This window comes from Colias croceus, chromosome 4 (genome assembly GCF_905220415.1).
Source record: "Colias croceus chromosome 4, ilColCroc2.1".
NCBI lineage: Eukaryota > Metazoa > Arthropoda > Insecta > Lepidoptera > Pieridae > Colias > Colias croceus.
The window spans coordinates 8,799,126-8,824,381 of NC_059540.1; the positions used below are offsets into that span (position 1 = coordinate 8,799,126).

The window sequence follows — 25,256 nt, forward strand, 5'->3', positions numbered from 1 at the left end:
GAAATGGTATAATGTCTAACAAAACACATGAATGCCGCTAAGTGTTTCCAATGTGCGTGTAAATTATTTATTTAACCCTTCAATAGAGTAATCATTTGAATTGTTATTTTGAATAACAATAACAAAGGACTTTATTTATATTGTTTTATAACATTATACCTCTAATTAAAAAAAATATTTATTCTTTAAGATACGTACATCAATCATACACACATACATTTTACATAGTGCTTAAAATTAAAACGTAAGATAAGGATTTATATCCATAATCCAATTACTACTAAATTGTTATTTTGATATTAAAATAATTAAGGTTAATATTAAAAATAATGGGGTATCAGTCTTCAAAATTATTCCCTTATGTATTCGATTTTGTTTCCGAGTAAAATTATAAGAAATTTATGTCTGCAAATGAATGAGTAGCAAGGTTTTCTTATCAACATCGCACTGCGTTAAGATGTTGGCACAACGTGAATACTGCCGAAAAAACTTGCCAACTTAATCGTCTCTGTCTATTTCAGTTGTTTCGAGTTTGCAAAAGTCAAATGTTGTCTAACGATTGGGCACGGCAGGCTCGTCACGCGATCGCGACACACCAACCCAGCTCCTGGTTGTCATTAAAATGTTTGTTGTTTCATTATAAAATTACTGTAAATATTAAATATGTTCTCGTAAATAGAACATCGTTCCGAATCATGTCTGTGCTAATAAATATCTACAACAATGCTGGACAAAAATGTGTCAGTAAATCGCGGGCGCTCTTATTGCTTAAGCCGCACACGCAATGCCTGCAAACGCGGGCTGCGTAGCAAATTGCGTAGCGAGCAGTCCTCTCGCATCGCTCCGCATCACAGGGCAGGGTGAGATCGCGCGGAAGCGAAGGTTGCGCCCATGACCGCGCCCGCGCCCGCCCGGCTTCATCGTCAGTCTCGTGCCGCACTCGCTGCTTCTCGGACCTCGGACCCGTGGATTTTAAAGAGCCGTGTTCTCGATCGACATCAGTGATGTATCTGTGAACTGATCATGTGCAGACGAGTGTGTGTTGTGGATAAGAGAGTGCGCGAGCGGCGCAGACCCGCGCGCCCGTAGCCCGCCATGTGGATACTGCTGATGCTCCTCCTTGCGCTGGTCGCGCCCGGCGGAGGAGCCTCCTTCGCCCCCAACAAAGAACTCCTAGAATGTGCAAGGTTCGTAGCACATGCGCGTTCATACATATTTAGTGCATTATAAAAGCTGTAAACCTGGCAAATGTCGCTGGGACCTCGAATGAGCTACAAAAATAATTCAGATGGGCTCGCAAAACATGCGAATACTAGATGTGGCTGCTTCGCTGTAACTATGGCCGGTTAGATTCAGATTTATTTGGCATTGTCACCACTTTCGAATGGGAATGTTTTGAGGAAACATGTCGCGATAACTGTCGTTACTTGATTTGTTCTCAATTTCCGGTAAAAGTTTATGATATAAATAACTTCAGTTACCGCGTTAGTTATAAGCGAGAGCTTTTGTTGTAGTTATTATCATTTTTTCGAGTGAACTTTTATTATATACGAAATTCTATTTTAAAATCCATTTACACGAAATAAAAACGTCCAACGGTGAAATATGAGGGCGTTGAATGAAAACATTAGCATTAGATATAAACAAAAGCATGCACATTCATTGAAACCATAAAGAGCTGGATGTCATCAAAAACTGCGCGACTGCACAGCGTCGCTTGGCACAGCTAGTTGTTGACATAAACAGATCTCACTAACGAACCGCCAACCGCCTGAGCTTGGCCAGGTGCAACGATCTGCCACATTTGTGACAGATTTACCGGACGCGCCAATTACAGCTGAAGTATATGTTTTTCAGTAAAAATCGAAAGTTAACGTTCTGACCTGAATATCCTTTAAAAGCTTGCAACGCAATTACTGTAGATATTTACGATCAACATAATTAAATTCGGCTTTAACATTTATTCTTATAAAACTCGACATTAATTTAAAGTTGAAATCGCCAACGCACACAGGTAAATGGATTTTTATGTATATTATAATTGTATGTAGTTATAGCTGTAAAAAACAAGAGTTGAATCATAGTAAGCGTGTATCAGTGATGCGGTTATTTATTACAGGCAGTGAACGTAAGCTGAAATAAACCTTATTGAATGATTACCTAATTTGTAGTAACGTACTCACTTTGTACACAAAGTGGTCTTGCCCATTACAGCACAATATAGCTGCAATATTTTCCTTTAAATGCCGTTCGGAATTATTTTTGGCAACAGTAAGAGTTTAGATTACTACAAAGGTACGTCAGTATGACGCACAGGCATCATCACGGTATCTGAATCGGCTTGTGATGAACTGATGACAAACTGAACAATAATTATTGTAAACTAAAACTTGACGATCGTTAAAAATAGACCGTTGAACTTTGAACCTGACATATACAATTGACGTGAGACTATTATATTAGTTGCATTTAAAGTCATTTGAAGTACACCTTCGTGCATTGAGTTTTGAATTATTATGTACTTATTTAGATTTGATGTAGATAGATTCCAATTACTTTAACTTATTTGTCACAAATTCACACAGAAATCTCCAACCCCCTTTTTTACTACAAGAGCAAAAACTGTAATAAAAGACAAGTTCATATAATGTCTTTTTTTAGCAAGCACGTTTAAAAACTTTGTAGAGAAACTTCAATTAAATGTGATTTTATAAATAAATGTAAATTATAATCCCAAAGCGTGTCATGCGAGCTCTACAAAAGAACACAAGGTTAGAAATGCCAATCAAAGAGTCTAATGATCGATAATAATAGAGTTAACAGATGCCAAAATTAGCTGTAATCATCAGACGAATGTGCGTCACTTATAACCCAAATATACTGCAGCTATCGCGGTAACTGTGACAACAAAAATAAACCCTTGCTCTGAATAACTAACATTGCAACTGCGTCTGTCGTATCCACAGATAATTTAATACTATACGTCGTATTCAGATCTAGGTGCCTACACGCGTGAAAAATGCATCATCTCATGCGATAGTACGGTCGTCCAATAATAATATTTCATTTGTAATTTGACTTATTTAATTTTAAACATAAATCATTCAATTATTATTAATTAAATAAAGGGTAAAATGTTGGTTGTCTACAAAATATCAGAATATATTTAAGAGTAGGTAAATTATTATCTTAAGTGTTTCGTTTAATTTATAAGGTCCTAAATTAATTTCCTTGTTGTGTATTTGTTATTTTTACGGTGAATATAACATGTTACTTAAACAATATGATCAAAAATGTTTTTTTTGAATCAATTAAATAGAGACAAGAAACACTCAACAATGTAAGATTTGAACGAATCAAACAACTTAAAAGTGAAATTGATCAAAGGGTTCGTGTTTATGACAACTGTTTAAAAATGTGTAATTTGTTGTACAATTAAATTATATTGCTTTATAACTAAACCGTAGACAATCTGGACCTTCGCCAGGAGCGCCTGAGTGGCTGCCACATACCATTTACCCAAAACATTATCAAACGAATCGCTAAATACATTGGATAATGTCACTTTTTATGCAATATAGTCGCTTACTCCCGCTCCGCTTGAATAAACTCCATATTACACAAAAAAATGTACTCTATCTCATCCTACGAATACAGTAGTAGGGTAGACTGGGTACGGTTGAAACAATTTCACTTAAAACGATCATAACTTTGCTTTTTAAAACCCGAGCGATGAAAAACATATGTTAAATAAAAGAGCATGTATCTGTCTACTAATAGGCACTGTGATTTTAGTTCCAGGTGTATAATTTTAAATAATAGATCAAATTAAAAAAATAAATCCGATTTGTTTCAACCGTCCCCATACCAGGGGCGGTTGAAACAGTAATTGGGGTCAGTTGAAAAACACGCGAATAATACAAAATATAGCATTAAAATATGTTTTATTGATTGTTTATTTTAAATCTAACAATAATTAAATAACTCTTTTACAATAAGGTCTGCTCTCTAAATATGGTAACATACAAACAAGACCGAAGTACCTACTACTCATCTTCTGATGATATCTCCTCTTGTACATTTTTCTTTTTTGCTTTTATGGTGTTCCTTTGACATTTTCCTTCTTCAAATTTCTTCCTTTTTCCTCTATCCAGTCGCTTCTTCACTTGCTTAGCTCTTGTTCGTTTCAATATTAATTCTTGCTCTTTTCTTATCACTTCCTTATCTTGTGTGTCAGTGGAAATACTGACTTCCTGATTTTTCGCCTTCTATTATTATACCTTCTATTGTTATATCCTCTATTACATCCCATTTTTTTATTTTCTTGCTCGCTAGAGTCATCTGGCATTCGAATTTACCTTAGAAGCGAATAATCGTGCTTCTCTGCCGCTTTTCGCAATGATTATCCGGTTTTCACCTCCTCATATGCGTCTTTGTACTTCGATAAGTCTATTTGTCTTCCCGAAATCTCTCTTACACGTACTATCGGCATCTAAAAAAACAAAAAATAATTAAAATAATGTTTCAACCGTACCCAAAAAAAATGTTTCAACCGTCCCCAACTCCTACTTTAGGTAAAATACAGTTATAGTAATTGTAGCAACAATGATACACAAAAACTAGTCACAATGTCATATTCCACAAGATTCACTTCAAACAAAAACGCACACTTAATACTGTCACTTAAATAGAAACGCCAATAATTGGAAAAATCTCCAAGCAAAAATACTTACTTTTGGTCATAAAAACACAATAGGGTCTTATAAAATCAGCTGAAGCGCGCGGAGATTGACGCAACATTGTGGTTCGTGTTTAGAACAGTTGTGCGCTTCATTTTCCCCTTGGACCCCTAACCCCCCCACCAACGGTTTGCGAGATATTCGAGTTGTTTCAACCGTCCTTTGTTTCAATCGTACCCAGTCTACCCTAGTTTTACAGGCGAAGTAATTGTCAAAATCGGTTTGGTGGTCCGAAATTTGATACTACAATACAACTACTTTGAACAAACTTTACTTCTTAATAATATTATGTATAAACTGTTGTATAAACAGTGCTCCAAGACTTATTTTTGCCTCTAAATAAGATTAATTATTTATTACGTTAGGTTGCATATACGTAACAAGTACATAATTACATATACTCCTAAGAGTATTAATACCCCCATAGACTTAACTGAAGCCTTATCAGATTCGATGGTATTTCTACCCATATCGATATAAAGAATCATAATATGAAAATATAGTTTATAGATAGATCTTAACAAATACTAAAGATCTTAACAAATACTAAGTATACAATTCTTTTCATTTTCAATTCTTCTGCCACCAAACCTTAAACATACTTAATTGGGAGGGTTTAATGCTAATGTTCCATAATTGCATCCTTCTTATTACCTTCGTCTCACGTATCGTCTATCGTATATGTGACGAAACACTGAAAGTGTTTTTCATGAGACTATTATAAATGCCGTCATTAATCCCAGCTATCACACGCGTTCCACACACCTTTATCATTATATCTTTAATTAATAATATCCAACATTTGACATTATTAATGTATCTCTCCTCCAATTGATGTCAAAACATGCTCTACTACTAGGAGGTAAAACTTAAGGGCATTTCAAATAAAAAAAAACTCTAATAATAATGACCCGAACATCAAAACAACGGCAAACACATAAAACGTTTGAGAAACATTTATGTGCTGTTAAATGACCATTGAGCCGACAATCATACGCTTTGATTATATTTTTCTTGTCTGTATAAGCAAGGATTTACTCTTAGCTAATAACACACGCAATGCAAAATATTTTTAGAAACCACCTGACTTTCGTTATTTTTGCAGACATTTCTTATACCTACGCCTTTCCTGACAAATGATTCGTCTTATTATTTTGTTATTATAAAAATATTAGTCCATTTGTTTTATTTGGAACAAGTACTTGATTTTGTGTGTTAAACTTTTATAGTTTTCCTTAAACAAAGCCTTGAATTGGAAAATCTGGCCTTTATTCTCTGAAAGTAAAATATCTAACTGGCAGATTACAGAAACCAGACGGCCATTTACCCTTACGAAAAGTTCAAATATATAATATGTATTATGAAATTTATCTGACCAAATGATTTTTAAATCCCGATGCTCTGAGGTTCAGTTAACAAACGAGATATTTCCATGTACAAACAATAGTTTTGTAACCGTGAAATACCAAATTTACATTTATTTTATTCGCTTTTGATATATCTAGCATTTGTAAATGTAGCTCTATGTTTCTAATGAACTCAGAAAGGCCCTCTGATATTTTTTTGATTGCCTGACTTCTTTTCATCTTCAATATATCCACTTATGAATTAACCTGTATCATAACTCATACCTACGCATTAAACTAATATTAATCGTAATCTATCATCCTCATACTTCGATAATAATATAAGTAGGTAATCATTTCAGCAACGCCCATACGCAATTTTCATACATGCATCAGTATTAATTACACTCTTTATCTCAACCGAGAATTTTCTTCACAAAGGGCCGTGTAAAACAGAACGTGTAGACCTAAGGTGTAGACTGTAAGCGGTAGGTATAAAGTCGTGTCAAGTTCGAGACATGCGATTTACCGACCGCTGCAATTACAGTTTCTACATGAGTTTGTTCCCACTTTACCACTCAAGGTTGATTCCAAGCTAATGCAGTTACATATATTCGTTGGGAAATTATAATGGTCGCCACGCAAAGGGTGTGTCACGTCAATTTGCAACTATGAATACTTGTTTTACTACAAGAATATCCTTGTAAAATAATGCACCCTAGAGCTTGCTTTTCCACATCCTGTTAAAAAATTCAATCATTTTTTTTTTCTTTATCTTTTATACTTATTACATTATTAGTAGGTACTTAACATCTCAGTCATTATTTAACTAGCTTAATTGCGACATAAGGTAATTTAATATAAATGATTCAGTTCAGTAGTACCAAAATAAAACTATAATTACTAAAACTTTTTCTTTCTATATATGGAACATATATGGAAATTCGGTAATACAAGGGAACCGCGTAATGGATTGCCAGAATACAATCATAATCAGAAATTGTTTAATCGTAAATATGTTTTACCTAAGAGTAACTTCACATCAAGTATCGTATTTATTACAAACATGTTATCTACACATTGTTAGATCAAAATGAAGTCATTTATTTAATAATGGATTATAAATTAAATAATGATTAGGAATAATAATACATGAACCTTCAGATGTTTGCTTTAGAAGTAGAACCATAAAATATAATTGTTGATTGTGTTTTGATAACACTATGATCAAGATCAAAGTTGCTATAGACAACGTATTGGCTAAAATAAAAGACCAACAAACAAAAAACAAGAAAGGAATGGAGCTTCAATCTTAAATTAAAATTTCAATACTTAGAATTCAAAACTTATAATATTAACTTTTAAAGGTGAACTCTACAATTTTCATTATCTTAATACTAATAGAGCCTTCAATTACATTCCCATTTCAAAGGATTTCATGATTTGCCATCTAGAATGTTTATAATATATAACCAGTTTGATCTGTCCACCTATATCGTGTACGGTAATATTATAATTTAATTAAATATTATATATATCCACTTTCTTTCAGCCAGATCCTATACATAGACCAATACGCGTATCAGCTACCAACCAACTACAGCAGAAACATTCCGCCTGGTAAGTATTTCTCTATTATTAAATCTATTGTGTAATCCTTTCATCCACTGCTCCAGGGTTACGGCAATGACACTTGTAATCCACTTACAGTTTAACAGCTTATTTCTTATGAAACCTTCCATTACAATGAACGGTTTTATAGATTGCGGTTGTTTTGATTTAAGGTATAAATTCTCATATTTTTTTTAATATGATAACAAAAGTGTAAATATAAAATGCTAGAGGACATTTTAATATTGTAAAGAAATAAACGCTATAGTAATGTCTCCTCTATTCCACTCTTTCAGTAATCGAACTGTCACTTTTCGTTCAGCCCACCAAAAAGGTCAGGGTAACGCTACGATAGGAAGTTATGGATATTTGTTTTTACTTTAGACGCGACCTTCTATTTATATCCACGCGGATATTTTTAGCAATTTTAATTTTGCGCTGATCTCTCATGATGGGGCTAAATCAGACAGCTATCCACTTAAGACCGGACATTATTCAGCGGAAAATAGACGTTGTTAGCATAGGCAGTCATTAGTCAAACTATAATTTCCGCTTAACATATTACGAAAATGTGTATTAGAATTTCTATCTATAGTTAATGAAGGACAGACCCTAGACGTTTAAATAATAAATTTTCTTTTGTTAGTTCCAAATTAAATTTTGTATCATATCTAATGTACGTAATATTAGATAAGAAGCAGGAAGGATAAATTTTACGTAGAGATCATTCACTCTAAAATTGTTGAGATGCCCTTAAATCGAAAAATATTATAGTTTTCATCAAAAGAAAGAACGTCTTCAAATTTCCACAACAAAGCTAGTAAGTTTACTAACACTAGAGTGTATAAATTCATGGGAAATGTAAGTTTGTACCTACACATATAGTTAATATTGTGATAAATCACCTATTACAACATAATCGTGTAATCAATTTACAGACATTCTATTGATTATGTAAAAACATCGAAACCTGAATACCTACAGTTGGCTATTATGGAACATGGCGCGTATCGGTGATATCTCCACCAAGAGCCATAAAACTGATAATTCCTACAACCTATGCAACAGTTTATGGATATCAATGAAACTAACCGCAACTTACTATGAAACTTAATATTAAATCTTTGTTTTTATGTTTCAGGCAAAAATACTACAGTATACATAGGTATAAATGTAAACCGAGTGTCTGGTGTCGACGAGAATAAAGAGGTACATGTCCATATCTAACACTTATGTACTAATTAAAAATGTTGCTCATTAAGACACATTTCATAATACCAAAAAATGTAGTGATAATTAAACATTAGTGTTAATAAAAGTCATATTATACTTGTGCACTAAAATTTTACACAATATTTTTCTCGCGTAGTACTTAACGCGATTTGTTAATAGCAAGTGATAAATTTACTTCAATTGAACTGGCTATATTTCAATAATATTTGATGATGCATTGCAAACAATTACGTGAAATTTGGTGACGCCTACACAACCTAAATATTGTTAAGAGTATTAATATTTTGATGACGTAAAACACATAGTTCATTTGGCCTATTTACTATGGAATTCAGAGGGGTGATTCATAAAACGACTTTCTGATCGGAAGATATTTTTGGGATTAAATTTTAATTAATAACAACAATACCATGCCTGAAAATTGTCATTTTATTTAATTTATAGCATGTGTCTTGTTATTTAGATTTCTATGTGCACTGCCTATATTTTACAATTTGCAATAGCATTTCCTTCGGGAAACTTTTTCAAAAATGAATTGAAAAAAATACAAGCCACAGAATATCCTATTAGAATAATAATTTTAAATAATACCTACCCATCCATCTCTTTCTTTTCGATCATAATAAGTGAATTTTGTTTTGTTCTAGGAGATAACGTTAGATGTTTTCCTACAAGTGTCGTGGGAAGAGTTACGATTAAACGTGCCACCTGGCATGGCGTTCATAGACCTGCCATGGGAGTTCCGCCAGCTGATCTGGACCCCAGATTTGTATATTTGGCAGTTGCAGACTATGAGGATCCTCTCAGTACTGCAAGAAATGGCCTCCTTAAGGCTATACGCAAACCGCACCGTCTCAGTCAGTATTGGGTTCGTCTGTTGTATATTTTTAAACATTCACGCAGTTTATCATACTTAAAAATCCATAATGAAATAATAAAATGTTATTGTCACTACACGTAAGTCTGTCATCAGAAACAGTCATCGCCTATTTTAAGTGGCTGAAAGCGACAGTTCATATTATGATAAAGTTATTTTGGTTAGATTTAAATTTAACACTTCCAATCGTTGAAAATATCCATTCCTGACCTACAGTTGACGATGATTATTATTCTAAATGCTATATTTTTGCTTCCAAATATATACGCAAGCCTAATATGTGATAATACCTCTATACTATCTACATTTACCATACCTACTCTCGTAATGTGATACAATATTTTTTATGGACCATGGACATAAGGTCTATGGATGTTATTCGCGTCCTCTTCTGTTTAAAGGATTAGGACTAAAGATTCTTTACTACTACTACTCCTTTGAATAGAAATTTCACAGATTTACTGTGTACGGGCGAGTAATATTATTTAATTCTGTTTTATGTTACAGTGCTACAATAACAATAAAGTGCGAGATGGACTTCGTTCTTTACCCATTAGACGTACAGAACTGTGCGATAGACTTCAGTAGTTGTAAGTATTACCTATGAAAATATGTAATTTTATAGAGAACATGTTATGATTATGAAATATCACACATATTTTCAATGGTGAATTTTAAAACGCGGCAAGTAGTTAGTTTTCAATGACCGGCCAAATTTTCAGAAATGGTTCAGAATCGATAACATTTTAGATCGAATGAAAAAAAAAACTTTTTTTTTAAATTAGATTTCATTCCTGTCTGCCACGAAAAAGCGAACGTGTGGACATTACAAAAGCACAATTATTCAGTTCAACAACCTAGATAGGTAGAAGTTAGCACACACATAAATTTGGCGATGCGCGCACGCACACAAGTGCATTGATTCTGGCGGTGTTTACGATTTAGGAAATTTTTAAGACATTTTCAAATGAATGCTATTTTTTTTTTATTCGACAATAATATTTCAAATGTACCTTTGGTTTAATATCTAGATCTAAATTTTAAATTTTGGCTGGTCATTGAAAACTAACCCTGTATAAGTAGGTACCTACTTCTTATTTTTTTTTGTTTCGCCTATTTATTAAACAAATATCACATTTATATGCGTTTGTGTATTTTATGAGTGATTTAATAAAGTCATTCAGTAAAATAATTAAAAATTAATCAGATTAATCACGCTATGATATTTTGTTCCACGCACCACGCTCAATGAAAATGCGGACCACTAACGCTACGTTTGGTTAAATAAATAATTAAAGAATGTATAATTTTAAAGTATGTTTATTAAAGTCCTCTATAATATAACATAAAATAATAGTGGAAGTAAATGATTTCTATAAAGGTAAGCATTTCGATAAATATAAATAACTTTCAGTCATTTATAGGTAGATAGCACGTGCGAAAACTTTATGCATTGCTGTTTATATTTAATTAACTACCTATCAAATTATGATCTCCAGATAAATACACCACAGAAGACGTCCGCTTCGAGTGGCGAGAGGTCGCACCGTGGTTCGGGCTGGGCGGCGAGCAACGTCACGAGTTCCGGCTGCCCAAATACGTGGTCACATTCGTTACTGATAAAAGTAATCATATTCGAAATTTTGGTGAAGGTAAATGTATACTTATGGCTTTGCGCTTCTGTTTGCGCGTTATATTGTAATAACGTGTATCTATTTACTAACGCTAGCGCAATGTGCACGCATACCGCGATACTTCTTGACGCAAAGCTCAAATAGTCAAATAGAAAAAAAAGGAAAGGTTGGAACTGAAGGTACTTTACAAATTGATTAAGTTATCTATTTTATTATAAAGGCATTAGTATTTAATTGCCAGATATTATTTTTGATTATTGATTAAGTTATCTAATTTATTTTATGAGAATTAATATATCGATTGCCAGAATATCTTTATAACAATTATCAGATCTTTGCGTATTTATTACCTAAACTTAAAAATAAAAAAAATTGATTATCTCTATTTATTAGATACCTACTTACTTATGTTCATACTTAGTCAGTTTTTTTATTAAATTCATCTCATGAAGTAACCTGATGTAAGAAATAAGAGCGAAGCGTCTTAATTAAATAAAGAAGATACAATAATTGTAAATACAGATTGCATGCATGTTTGTTATTTGTTCAAAACGTAAACATTGTAACACCAATGATACTAACCCAAACTTTTCTTATCTTCGCGTGTAAGTGAGTGTAAACGTTGCATGGTATTTGTTCTAATATCTGTGGTTAGTGGTTAAATTAAGGCTACCAGAGCTACGGTCTACTGTATAAATGTGTTAATGCAATGTAAGTACACAGAAAAAAGAAACATGAATGTTAAATGTTAGTATAACGTAGATGTAGCAATAATGCCATGAACTGTAGAACAGTAGACAAAGTAGTGGACGCATGTTATGTTAGAGTAGATAAACATATAAATACTTAGTACGAAATATTCATTATTATCTAAAATTATTGCTAAGAAGCTTGTGCAGCTATGACTCCCGATTTAGTGCTGATTCTACTTCCTCTATCTATCTTCAATAGATACTTACCTAGATTCTTTAACAAATTTAAAAAATGACGGTTCACATCGTACCGTTTTAAAAACTGTACATGTAGGTACCTATTAGTATAATAATAAACTAATTAGTAAAAATAATAAATCACATTTTATGTGCAATATTAGATAAAGTATTCGTAATCTACTTAAATCAAATACCTACGTCAAAATTGCTCCAAATACATGGTCATATTAATCAAGACATGTTACTAAGTATTTTCTATAATAGGTGAACATTCAGCAGCACGTTTACAAATTAAATTATCAAGAGAACTGCGCGGGTATCTCCTAGAGAGCTACCTCCCGTCATCGTTGTTCGTCATAATCTCCTGGGGAAGTTTCTGCGTTATCCCAGAAATCGTTCCTGGACGCATGGTCCTGCTGGTCACTACGCTGCTTTCGTTGGTCACGATGTTCGATACTGTGAGGTGAGTTAAGGCACAGAATAATAACTAGTAGCTAGCTAGCTAAGGCATTTTAAGAATGTATATATAAGTATGTAATATTTGAAAGGCTTTCGAAACAACATATCTATGCGGATCATATTTATGTAAATACAAGATTCAAGAATGAATTACATAGAAATGTTATGTTATGTTTAGAAGATAATTGACTAATGTATTTATGTACATATATGTATATTGTGTATGTGTTTATGTAATAACGATAATTTTTTAAGTATCGTCATCGATACCATTAATTGCCTTCTTAAAAAATTGAATTTATTCCCCCACTTGACGCACAGCAAAGCTTTAAAGTTGATTGCTGTTTGCTCAGGCTATTATGAAATTACTCGCAATCCTCCTTCATATCTCCTTACGTATCGATATACTTAGGTAGATATGAACATGCAATTTTTTTCTTGCAATTCAACGTATAAATGTAAAAATAATCATCTATTTTAAATAATTTGTTCCTTCTAAAGTTCATATAAAATTCGACAAAACATGACAAAAGCTACAGATACCTATTACTTATCCAATTTCCAGCACGAACTCACCTGACGCGCTAGAATTGAAGTGTATAGAAGTCTGGCTGATCTCATGCACGATATTCGTATTCCTCGCTCTGCTGGAGTACTTCGTGGTCCTCTTCGGTATCCGATACGACAAGAGCTGGAGCCGCCGGAGGCAGGACCTTCGACGAGCAGCTTCTGCAGCACAACTTGCACCACCCTTACATATGAATCATTCACAGGTAACAATTGCCCCGTTTTGAAAGCCATATAAAAGAAATATGATCTTAGTTTATAATACTTACATGTTGTTGATACTACAAAATATTAGGCGGGATATTTAGGAACTAATAAAGGCGGGAATTTTAGGACCAATTATACCTAACGCTTAAAAAGCATTGGACTATTATTTAATTACAGATTATAGTCCCCCTTCCCCGTTTAAATACTTAATATAATATCAAATCAAAATGTTATACGCAATATCATAATATGTGAAATTCGCAGAGGCTTAGCACGCCGGTGACCGGAACACCGCAAGGCGGCGTTTTTTCTCCACAACTTAGTGTCGAAGATGAAGGCCTCAAACAACAGTTCTCACATCAAACTATTCAAAGGGTAAATATTTTACTCGATCAAGCATCTTAGGAAGTAGATTCCATAGATGTATTATCACCCTCATTCTATTACATGATGGTCACAATGCACTAAATGTAGGTAGAAATAGGAAATAATCCCATTGATATAGAAGAAAAATCGCAAGTCTACAAAAGAAGATATTGGTATCGAATCGTCAATTAAAATGAAAACCATCCATGTTATTAAGTTGTTATCCGGAATTTCTAATATGTAATTATTTTCTCCCTCACGATAAAAAAGGCAAAAAGAAAAAGATCGGTATTTATACGAGCAAAAATTTCTAGTCCACCTCTTCGGAAAGGAGAAGTTGGAGAGGAAATAAGGTTGGATGTGAGACGAGACACGTTAGTAAGGTAAAAGATGACAAAAGTGTTCAACACCAACCCAGCACAGAGTGAAATGGTATCGCTAAACACAGCTAAATTAAAAAGAAATAGATTGCAGCACAACTAGACGAATTGCATAGATTTTCGAACACTTTTAGTGAACTGTACCTATACGAATTTGCTGCGTAAACATATATGAATTTCTTAGAATTAAATCCCAGGCCTAGAATTAAAAGATCACTGTCAACTCCTACTGTATATTACGTTACATAGTATAGTTCCTTTAGATCCCTTATCTGCCAATAGGATTTTTATGCCAAAGCTGGGTTTAAAATCAGAAACAATGTGCACTGGTATTGCTTTCGACAGCACGAAAATTTAACAAATTCACGTCGGGATTTGATACTGTCGCGTCGGCCCAAATACAGTCAGTCAGAAATTATACCCAGTTAATTGTAAAATAAAGAATCGCATCTCTTATCCCAATTGTAAGGGCACACTTCTTTACATCTTTATGTATACTTTATTATTTGATTTGTTATTCTTTTTAGGACTCGCCAATTTTGGAGGCCATGCCCCGAACTGGTTCAGCAAATACCCTGTGGTCGAGGATAGCCGCAGCGGCCGACCGCGGCGTCATGTTCTGCGGCGCGCAGCACGGAGCCCTCGACAGATACGCTCTCATGGTCTTTCCCATGTGCTTCATACTCTTCACAGTAATCTACTGGACCACGTACCTCAGTGAGGCGCACCGAGCGCTGCATGGGTGACATAGGTTCATGGACCAATAGTGCTATCGTTAATTGCATATCAAGATTGTGAACAGTGCCTACTAAGCAAAGTTGTGATTGTACATATTGGAATTCTGCTTTAGCAAAATGACGTAAATATATTAATTGGTACGTAGTACCTACCATTTTAAATCGTCCATAAAATTGTAAGTTCTGTAAGCTAAAGAATGTTTATCTCCCAAAATGTAAATATTCGATACCTGTAATATTTATAATAAATTAAGTTTTATTTTTTAAGAGTGCCTTCTTATAATTCTATGCATATTGGTACAATGTACCCAAAGCCTAGAAGGTAATGAGATACCTTAAGAGAATAGCGATATCTCATACCTTCATAGACTATCTTATAAGGATGAAGACAATACCTTGAAAGTATCATAATTATAGGTAATCAAATAAAAATAAACCGATTACAATTAAATTTAAAACTTATTGCACCTAGTAGAATTACTAATATTTACTATTCATAGATTTATCCTACGTATGTTGACGATACGTCTTTAGTGCATCAATTTTTATATAACAAGTATATTACAGCTTAGAAGTAAGTTTAATGGACACTACAGAATGTTGTAACCTGCGAGTTTTAAGAATAGGAACCTACCTAGGTAAGTACCTATGAAAACTTTCATGGTTTGTAATTATATAATATAGTACCTACACAGTACACTCTGTTTGTGACAGGCGACTTTATTTAATAAATACGGTAAATACCTAGCTATTAATTTTTTTTTTCTTTTCATGGCAAGAAGATTTGTGAATTAATTTATTTGGATCATACTTTTATTAACCTGCATAATATTAGTTAATTGCTAGTCAAAAAAATTAACATTTTGACTATAATATCTAATATTAACTCTCAATAGATATTATCTATACATATAATAAATCTGTAGAAGGGTCAATTCTGTACATTGAAAATATTGAAAAAATAAATAGCAGGGGGTGTTACTGGATCGATACCAAACCCAAATATGTGATTAAAAAAATTTTTGTCTGTCTGTCTGTCTGTCTGTCTGTCTGTCTGTCTGTCTGTCTGTATGTGAAGGCATCACGTGAAAACTAGCGGTTCGATTTCGATGAAACTTGGTATAATTATACCTTATTATCCTGGGCGTAAAATAGGATACTTTTTATCCTGGAAAAATACGTAGAAAAAAATTAATCTTAATTTTTCAGTTTTATCCATAGACGTTGTTCCATAGAACCGCGAACACACGTTGCGTATTATTATAGGCCTAGCCGTATTTGGGAAATGGGTCAAATAGATATTTATAAGATGTTATTGACAGAGGTACTCAAAATGGAGAAATAACCATCCACGCGAAGACCGACATCCGCGCGGACGGAGTCGCGGGCGGAAGCTAGTAAGAAATAAACTTATCGTATAGAAAATTGTACCAAAATTATGAGCTTAAAAATAAGAGTAGTTTAAAAATGTAGAATATTTTAAATTAAATTTTATTTAAGTCAAATCAAAAATAGTAGATACTTACATAAATTTATTTTATTCTAGTCACAATAACAACCGTCCGTTGCTAACCGTCCAATCCAGATTATAAATTATAAATTTAAGTATAAAATAAATAATACCACTTTATTTGTGTTAAACAATAATAAATATACAACGAAATGCCTTGTGATTATAATTAAAAATATAAACACACACTGAAGCTTTTTGTGCATGTGTGTCGGCGAACGGAAGCTGCACATACACTTTTTTACATCACATAAGACGCAGCCTTTATATAAAGACTATCTCAGTCACAAAGTAAATTTAAAAAAATACAATTATAATATGATTTCAAAGTTTCAAAGCCAATGCACAAATAGCACTTTGAATGTAATTAATAATTTGATGACAACAATTATTATTTATTTACCAATATTGTAAAGAGTAGTTTTAGTTAGATTTGCAATAAAAGTGCTTTGTATAAAAGTAGATTGCTAATTCTCGAATTGTTATGAACAATTTTAAGTTTCATGAGTTCAACTCTTATGTTTGCCATAACAAATATTACATATTTTTAATTATAATGAAATAATTGGGGACATTGTAATTGCATTTCATTGCCAAGTATTAAATTGTGAAACTTGCGGAACATAAAAATGAACATTTTAAAATATACCCATTGTAAATATATAAAATAATGAAATAAAAGACATTATTTTAATTATTAAGTATTGCTTTTATTTTTCCTCTTACTATTCTAGTTTCCTAACCAGTATAGTATACTATTTAATATCTACATGATTTAAATTTAATTGACTAGACTAATTAAAATATATATTTTATACATAACCATAATATGAGGCATCTCTGTAAACTCTCATCATATCGTCTGAATTTCGTCTAATTCTTCTGCCAATTGGCTCTAAATCATTATAACATTTTGGAAAAACTTTTTCAATTATCTCAACTGCTTCTAGTTTGCCAATTTGCCTCACTGCAAGCACAGAATACAGGGCTTTTGTTTTGACACAATCCTGAAAAGAAAATTATTATGAGCATTTTATGAGCCATTACAATTTATAGCTTATTACTTATTTATATAGAGATCAATTTCCAATGTTCTACAATCTACATGTCATCATAAGAAATGGAAGGGACTGGAAAATGGAATTTTGAAATAATTTGGAAATAAACTATAGTCGAGCCAATTTAATAGGCAACATTTGACGTCTATCAATTTTATCTTCGAAGAGATGTAACTTGTATAAAAACATCGATTATAGTGAATTAATCGATACGGATTTGTAACATTTGTCAATCGAATTTATTAATTTATGGTGATTATTATTCACAAGTAATCAATGCATTCGATTCTAGATGTCAGATTTCGATTTTTAGAGTAACATCCACAGAACAGTAAAAACTAATAGAAGTGCTATATGTCATAATTAGTATGAAAACCAGTGTCGCCAAACCCACACATTTAAATCGATAGTTATACAGTACACTACAAGTAAACTATGCCTTTGATTGGACAGCTTAATTTGAGTAAAAACTGACTTAGGTTATAAATTCAGCATTTCAATATGTACCTTAACGCACCCTGTTACGGTTTATTTTAATATAACATCTCTAGGCATATTAGCTGTTTTGTTTCTCTTTGCTCAGAAATTCCAAATTCGAAAACATTCAGCTACTCCACAACAGAGGGCGTTAGTTTTCAATACATATAACTTTGAACCTCAACACATTAAGATAAGGTTGAAATTTGTGTCACTCTACATTAATGACATTAACTTGATGCTATGCTCTAAGGGATGTCGATATCTTGCCTTGTTATCGATAATTCACAAATAAATATTTTTTTGTGCATTTTTTTATTATTGCTATTATAATATGAGTATAGTATAATGTGTCACATTTTGGAGTATGTTTATTACTACTAAGTACGTCTTTTCATATTATTATATTTAAAATAAAAAACGGAATAAAATAGTATAAATCTATATTTAAAAAACAAACAGAAAATATGCATTATTTTAATTCTTGGAACTGCCGTAGGTTTGATGTATCGGTGGCCTTTGTTAGACTGCTTATTGCTGTTCGGCATCCAGTTAACTCGTCACGTTGCATTTATCCATTTCTCTTTTAAATTAGCCTCTTTGGAAAATCTATAAATAAATAAGACTAATGAAAGCTAAGGAAAATTAAAATAAAATTTAATATTTTATAGTGATTGTCTTTTCTAAAGTATCGATACTGTCGATATGCGCCACATGCATCACTAATCCGACATTCGTTTGTTTATTGCAATAATATTCCAGAAAGTCTTGTTTGCTGTTCAATCTATATTAGTACTAATTTCTTATGGATTAAGGTTCATTTTGACTTAATATTTTTATAAATTTTTGACAAATTACGACAAGCGAAGTTATAACATAAAATATATTTAAAATAAATTAAAATAAGACTTACCGATGGTATGAAATGCCTCCATTGCTGATATTATTGTGTCTGCTATCATTTTTGGTCTCTAATACAAAACAACACGTCCTTATTAATGAATAAATATGGAAAAAAGGTTTGACAGCTGACAACCGACTCGAATATTTTTCTGCGCACAACTGAGAGCAAGTTAGGTGATCTTACCTTACTAGTGACACGTGGGCCACGCCCACATCACACTTCTATTAGTTTTTACTGTTCTGTGGTAACATCTCTGGTATTTAAAAAGAAAAAGGTTTATTGACATAAAATTGTAGCGACGTTAGTTTTTCAATTCAGAAATTGTTAATTATGTTTAGAATGGTTTATCAGTAAAATGAAATCTTAAAATTACTTGTATTGGTCATTATTATTATAAATATGTAATCGTAATTGAAAAAAGTTAAGCAAATGTGCAGTTCTAACAAAACGAATTATCATTTTATTCTATGTCGTCGTTACTAGGTTACGTTGTTGAATTTTGTTGAACTGTCAAATGTTGCCTATTAAAATGGCTCTACTATATAATATTGCAAAGTTTGATTAAATACATAGTTTCATGAAGTATACTATAAAGATACAGCCTTAACCAAATTAAAGTTTTTAGATTTATAATATATTATTTTTTAATTAGTATTAATAACTCAGCCCCCAGAATCACACACTAATAGAAAATCTATTGTGTCGTGGACCGATCGGGCCGCTGGGGGCTCAAGTGGTTAAATACTTTGATCAATCTTATTCACTATTAATTTAATCATCAAAGGGCCAATATTATGACCTACCTACTAATACAACATAACAAAAAAAAATACCATGTGTAGTATTAACATACCTCATGAGCTTTTTTCACTTTAAACCATGAAGCGTCACCCTGCGACCAGGCACTGATGAATGAACAATGTGTTAGATTGGCTGCTCTGATCTCCGTACACGCCAAGTGCTCCATATTCTTGAAGTCCAAGTGGTTACGACAATAGTCGAACATGTGTATCATCTCATGAGTGAGAACTCCTTGTACCATTGCTTTTCTTGTCGACACGTTTTGGCATACAACTATCTGTAATAAGCATTATTGATAGAATTAAGTCACCATTTTTAGAATAATAGATTATAATATGTGTTTATGTTATTTAACGTTAAATTGTTCATATAGTATTGCAAACATTAGCATTATATATTTAATTGGAATATACATTGAAAAAAAATTATAAGAATAACATTGGATGGTCATAATTGTATTCTTATAGTAAAAATATTATGTAGGGATATGTTAATAATGCAAAAATAAATCAGACAAATCCAATTAGGACAATAATTATAATAAAGCTGTGCTCTGTGGTTTTACATGCAGTGCTCTGTTCCTATTGGTCTTAGCAATATAACATAAAGCCTATAGGATTCCTCGATAAATGGGCTATCAAACACTGGAAGAATTTTTCAAATCAGAACAGTAGTTTCTGAGATTAGCACATTCAAACAAAAAAACTCTTCAGCTTTATAGTATAGATAATGGCATAGATACCTGATTCAGTTGAGGATCATACCCTCCACTCACTGAGTAATCACACACTTCACATGATATATGTCTACGAATATCAACTGGGCTAAAATCAGAATAAATAAATTGAAATTTAAATCATGGGTTAATTTATTGACTTTACAAATATTTAAGTATATTCAAGAAACAATGTAAAAATATTCATGTTCATAACTGATACATTTACTAGAGTAGTAACAGTTAAATAATTATATAAACAACTAACCAACCAGAACTTTTAAGAGCTGACATCATTGTTTTTACAATAGGACCTGGAAATTAATAAAATTATTTTGAATTAGTAAAAAAAATATTTGAATGGCTAAATCGACAAAAGTAGTTATTATGAGACTAGAAGAGCCTACATAGCATACTTACTGTTTTTCACACAATGATAAACATTTTTCTCGCATTTAAATTTTTCTATACTCTCTTTTCCTTCTTTTCCCATTAAAATGTTAGTCAATTTTGGCTTAAATGTTCCTCTTCTCTCGGGATAAAGATCATAACCCCATGATTCGCCTTTGGGGTCACCATTATCTTGTTTAAGCATATCTGCTTGCACCTGTGCCTCCGGTTGAGGCGATGTTGCTTCCGCGTTCATATTTACATGTAAAATTTTAATATTATTTATACAATCTTACACAAAATTCTGTACGTAGATGGGCCAATCTAACCTATTCATGGAAGTTCTTAGTTCCAAGATGGTTCCAAGTTCTAGCCGCATAGCTGATAATGTCAAATTTGACAATTGGCAATCAAAATATGTCAATGTCAATATTTAATAAGGATGGAATACACGTGCCAGTAAAATAGATCTGGCGTAGCTTGCTGCATGTATGTACAAGCTTATCATAAAGTGAATTTACCACAGAACAGTAAGAACATAATAGAAGTGCTATAATGTCATCATTAGTATGAAAACCAGTGTCGCCAAACCCACACATTTAAACCGATAGTTATACAGTACACTACAAGTAAACTATGCCTTTGATTGGACAGCATAATTTGAGTAAAAACTGACTTAGGTTATAAATTCAGCATTTCAATATGTACCCTAACGAACCAAGTTACGGTTTATTTTAGTATAACATCCCTAGGTATATTAGCTGTTTTGTTTCTCTTTGCTCAGAAATTCAAAATTCGAAAACATTCAGCTATTCCACAACAGATGGCGTTGGTTTTCAATACATATAACTTTGAACCTCTACACATAAAGATAAGGTTGAAATTTGTGTCACTCTAAATTAATGACATTAACTTGACATTAACCTGATGCTATGCTCTAAGGGATGTCAGCCTTGTTATCGATAATTCACAAATAAATATATTTTTGTGCATTTTTTTTTTCTTTCTATTATATGAGTATCTAGGATAATTTGTCACATTTTGGAGTATGTTTATTACTACTAAGTACGTCTTTTCATATTATTATATTTAAATAAAAAACGGAATAGAATAGTATAAATCTATATTTACAAAACAAACAGAAAATATGCATTATTTTAAATCTTGGAACTGCCGTAGGTTTGATGTATCGGTGGCCTTTGTTAGACTGCTTATTGCTGTTCGGCATCCAGTTAACTTGTCACGTTGCATTTATTATCCATTTCTCTTTTAAATTAGGCTCTTTCGAAAATCTATAAATAAATAGGACAAATGAAAGCTAAGGAAAAATAGAATAAAATTTAATATTTGAAATGTTTGTCTTTTCTAAAGTATCGATACTGTCGATATGCGCCACATGCATCACTAATCCGACATTCGTTTGTTTATTTCAATAATATTCCAGAAAGTCTTGTTTGCTGTTCAATCTATATTAGTACTAATTTCTTATAGATTAAGGTTCATTTTGACTTAATATTTTTATAAATTTTTGACAAATTACGACAAGCAAAGTTGTAACATAAAATATATTTAAAATAAATTAAAATAAGACTTACCGATGGTATGAAATGCCTCGATTGCTGATATTATTTCGTCTGCTATCATTTTTCCACTCTAATACCGAACAACACGCTCTAAATAATGAATAAATATGGAAATAAGGTTTGACAGCTGACAACCGACTCGAATATTTTTCTGCGCACAACTGAGAGCGTGTTAGGTGATCTTACCTTACTAGTGACACGTGGGCCACGCCCACATCGCACTTCTATTATGTTCTTACTGTTCTGTGGAATTTACATATTTTGCAAGTAAAACTTGAATGCAATTTGCGTATTTGCAAGCTTTTATTTCCAAGACGTTTATTATAAACACGTACCGTGTGTACATGACTGTAGCTTCATACATATTGCATCGGTATTCGGTAATATTTAATAATAATACTCCACTCTCGATTCACATTGAAATTGAAATGAAAACTTTCGAAGTGAAGTAAAATATAGTATTGTATTGACTATTGTGATAGAAACTAACATCAGAGACAGAATGTGTGAGACCCAAGTGAGACCCCTTGTGAGACCCCATAGCTGTGACGTGGCTTTGATAGAGAGAAAAACTTACTGTTCTGTGGAGAAAAAAAAAGACTGTCTATATATTCTATGATTATTTTTGTGGCAAGTGGCAACATCATATGGTTTAAAAAAAAATATCCTGTCAAATTTCAAAATAATAAACAAGTGTTAAGGAGTGATTTCAAATCCAAAAATTAATATTTTAAATTACGTGCTGATGATGGATAGTATCCAAATTGACGAAAATATAGTTATTTATAAACTGGCCAAACATTTTTATAATGGGTCATATAAGTTTCATTTAGATGTGAGATAACTTCTTCGAATGAACACTATAATAACCTTAATATTTCTCTGTTTATATTTTATTTTTCTTTAAAGGCCAATGAAGTTCAAACATTAAGTTGGAGTGTGCAAGAACAGCTTTTAAATTCGACTATAAACAACGTCCTTATAAAAAAGTATCCATTAAGTGCAGAATTTGTTAGACTTTATTTGAAAACAATTTTGAATTATTTAGAGCCGCATCATGAAGTTCATGAAGGCATCTATGAAAACATGTGTTCAATAATGGCAAATAAACAAAATCAAAATGACTTCTGCTACAGGCATTATGTTATTGACAATAATTTAAATAATATAGTTACAATGAAAGAAACAAAGAATATGGTGATTAATGGCACAACAGGCATGAAAACTTGGGAGGTAGTTACTTCTAATAATAATTAAAACATTTAAATTATTAATTGTAACAACTTATATTTAAATTATTTTGAAATATTTTTCAGGCTGCATTGATATTGGCAGATTGGATTATCAGTCATAAAAATCTATTTAAAAATAAAAAAGTCCTTGAATTGGGGTCTGGTGTAGGTTTTACAGGCATCTGTGTTGCAAAATTATGTGAAATATCAAGTATCAGCTTAACGGATTGTCATGATGATGTTATAAATACAATACATGATAATATACAAATAAATTTTCCAGATGCAAAGAAAATTTGTGGAAATAATTCAATTATCTATGAGTGTGACGATAAAAGGATAGGTGAGATAGACACAAACTGATCAATGATGAAAAAAAATGCAATAAAAGATTAAAAATTAATATTGATTACAGGTGTTACAAAGTTGGACTGGAATTTTGTTGAAGATATAAAATGTATTGAAAGTCCAGACATTGTAATTGGAGCTGATATTGTATATGATCCCTCTATATTGCAACCACTTTCAAATGTTCTGAAAATATTATTTGAGAAAAATAAAAATATGGAAGTATACATTGCATGCATTATACGCAATGAGGATACACTTAAAGAGTTTTTTACTGTTTTAGGTAAGATTGCACTATAAACAAACTTAAATAATTTCAATAAAAACAATCTATATTAGAAGTAACACCTTAAATATGTTTAAAATTTAAATGCTTTTTTTTACAGGATCACAGAATATTATGTCCATAGAGAAATTAACAGTAGCAGGCAATGTTCACATTGAATGGGATTCAAGTGTAAATAGATGTTTTGTTAAAATAAAGTACAAAGTATAAATTTTGTGTTTTCTTTTAGAAAATTATTGAAAACAGAAAGAGATTATAACATACTACTTTTTAACATCCTTTTTCTTCAACAATCTTCTCTCCATACAGCTCTTTCATTAATAAAGCTCTATGGTCTACCAGCATGGGCGTAGCTAGCCATGGGCTCAAGGTGGGGCAACAATAAAAAATAATATATAACTAGCAACTGTATGTACCAAGTATGTACCCAAAGTTATATCCAGGTCTTCAAATGCCGGCGACCGTACCGCCGGCATTTGCGAAGGCATTTGTGAAGGCATTCACTGTGGCATTCGCGAAGGCACTCGCGAAGGCATTTACGATGGCATTGGCGAAGGCATTTGTGAAGACATTCGCGATGGCATTAGCGAAGGCATTCGCGAAGGCATTTGCGAAGACATTTGCGAAGGCATTTGCGAAGACATTCGCGAAGGCACTCGCGAAGGCATTCGCGAAGCCATTGGCGAAGGCATTCGTGAAGGCATTTGCGAAGGCATTCGCGAAGGCATTTGCGAAGGCATTCGCGATAGCATTCGCGAAGGCATTCGTGAAGGCATTCGCGAAGGCATTGGCGAAGGCATTTGCGAAGGCATTCGCGATGGCATTCGCGATGGCATTTGCGATGGCATTCGCGAAGGCATTCAC

At 32.6% G+C, this 25,256-nt stretch overlaps 3 protein-coding genes and 1 long non-coding RNA gene across 7 annotated transcripts; 2 read left to right on the plus strand and 2 right to left on the minus strand.

The window, feature by feature from the left end:
- Positions 1 to 535: 535 nt before the first annotated feature.
- Positions 536 to 15,355, plus strand: LOC123691233 (gamma-aminobutyric acid receptor subunit delta-like). 4 transcript variants are annotated; one of them, XM_045635534.1, is made up of 10 exons: positions 536 to 1,187; positions 7,638 to 7,705; positions 8,838 to 8,905; positions 9,577 to 9,797; positions 10,314 to 10,396; positions 11,306 to 11,458; positions 12,637 to 12,835; positions 13,397 to 13,604; positions 13,870 to 13,980; positions 14,879 to 15,355. In XM_045635534.1, the coding sequence occupies exons 1-10, from the start codon at positions 1,096 to 1,098 to the stop codon at positions 15,095 to 15,097; spliced, it is 1,422 nt and encodes a 473-aa protein (XP_045491490.1). In that variant the 5' UTR covers positions 536 to 1,095; the 3' UTR covers positions 15,098 to 15,355. The 4 variants fall into 4 exon arrangements, with proteins under 4 accessions (XP_045491490.1, XP_045491492.1, XP_045491491.1 ...); XM_045635536.1 differs by having other exon boundaries at positions 11,306 to 11,431; XM_045635535.1 differs by having other exon boundaries at positions 9,580 to 9,797.
- Positions 3,928 to 4,909, minus strand: LOC123691234. Its single transcript, XR_006751369.1, has 2 exons — positions 4,734 to 4,909; positions 3,928 to 4,492 (listed from the first exon to the last, which is right to left on the minus strand). It is a non-coding gene; the product is annotated as an uncharacterized LOC123691234 (long non-coding RNA).
- Positions 15,356 to 17,277: 1,922 nt separating the features above from the next.
- Positions 17,278 to 21,289, minus strand: LOC123691392 (mitochondrial inner membrane protease ATP23 homolog). The gene is made up of 5 exons (XM_045635762.1): positions 20,974 to 21,289; positions 20,822 to 20,867; positions 20,581 to 20,662; positions 19,891 to 20,115; positions 17,278 to 17,605 (listed from the first exon to the last, which is right to left on the minus strand). The coding sequence occupies exons 1-5, from the start codon at positions 21,197 to 21,199 to the stop codon at positions 17,411 to 17,413; spliced, it is 774 nt and encodes a 257-aa protein (XP_045491718.1). The 5' UTR covers positions 21,200 to 21,289; the 3' UTR covers positions 17,278 to 17,410.
- A 1,891-nt stretch (positions 21,290 to 23,180) lies between these two features.
- Positions 23,181 to 24,603, plus strand: LOC123691102 (protein-lysine N-methyltransferase EEF2KMT). The gene is made up of 5 exons (XM_045635341.1): positions 23,181 to 23,361; positions 23,436 to 23,759; positions 23,843 to 24,101; positions 24,174 to 24,389; positions 24,493 to 24,603. Exons 1-5 carry the CDS (start codon positions 23,272 to 23,274, stop codon positions 24,600 to 24,602), a joined length of 999 nt encoding a protein of 332 aa, XP_045491297.1. The 5' UTR covers positions 23,181 to 23,271; the 3' UTR covers position 24,603.
- The last annotated feature ends 653 nt before the right edge of the window (positions 24,604 to 25,256 follow it).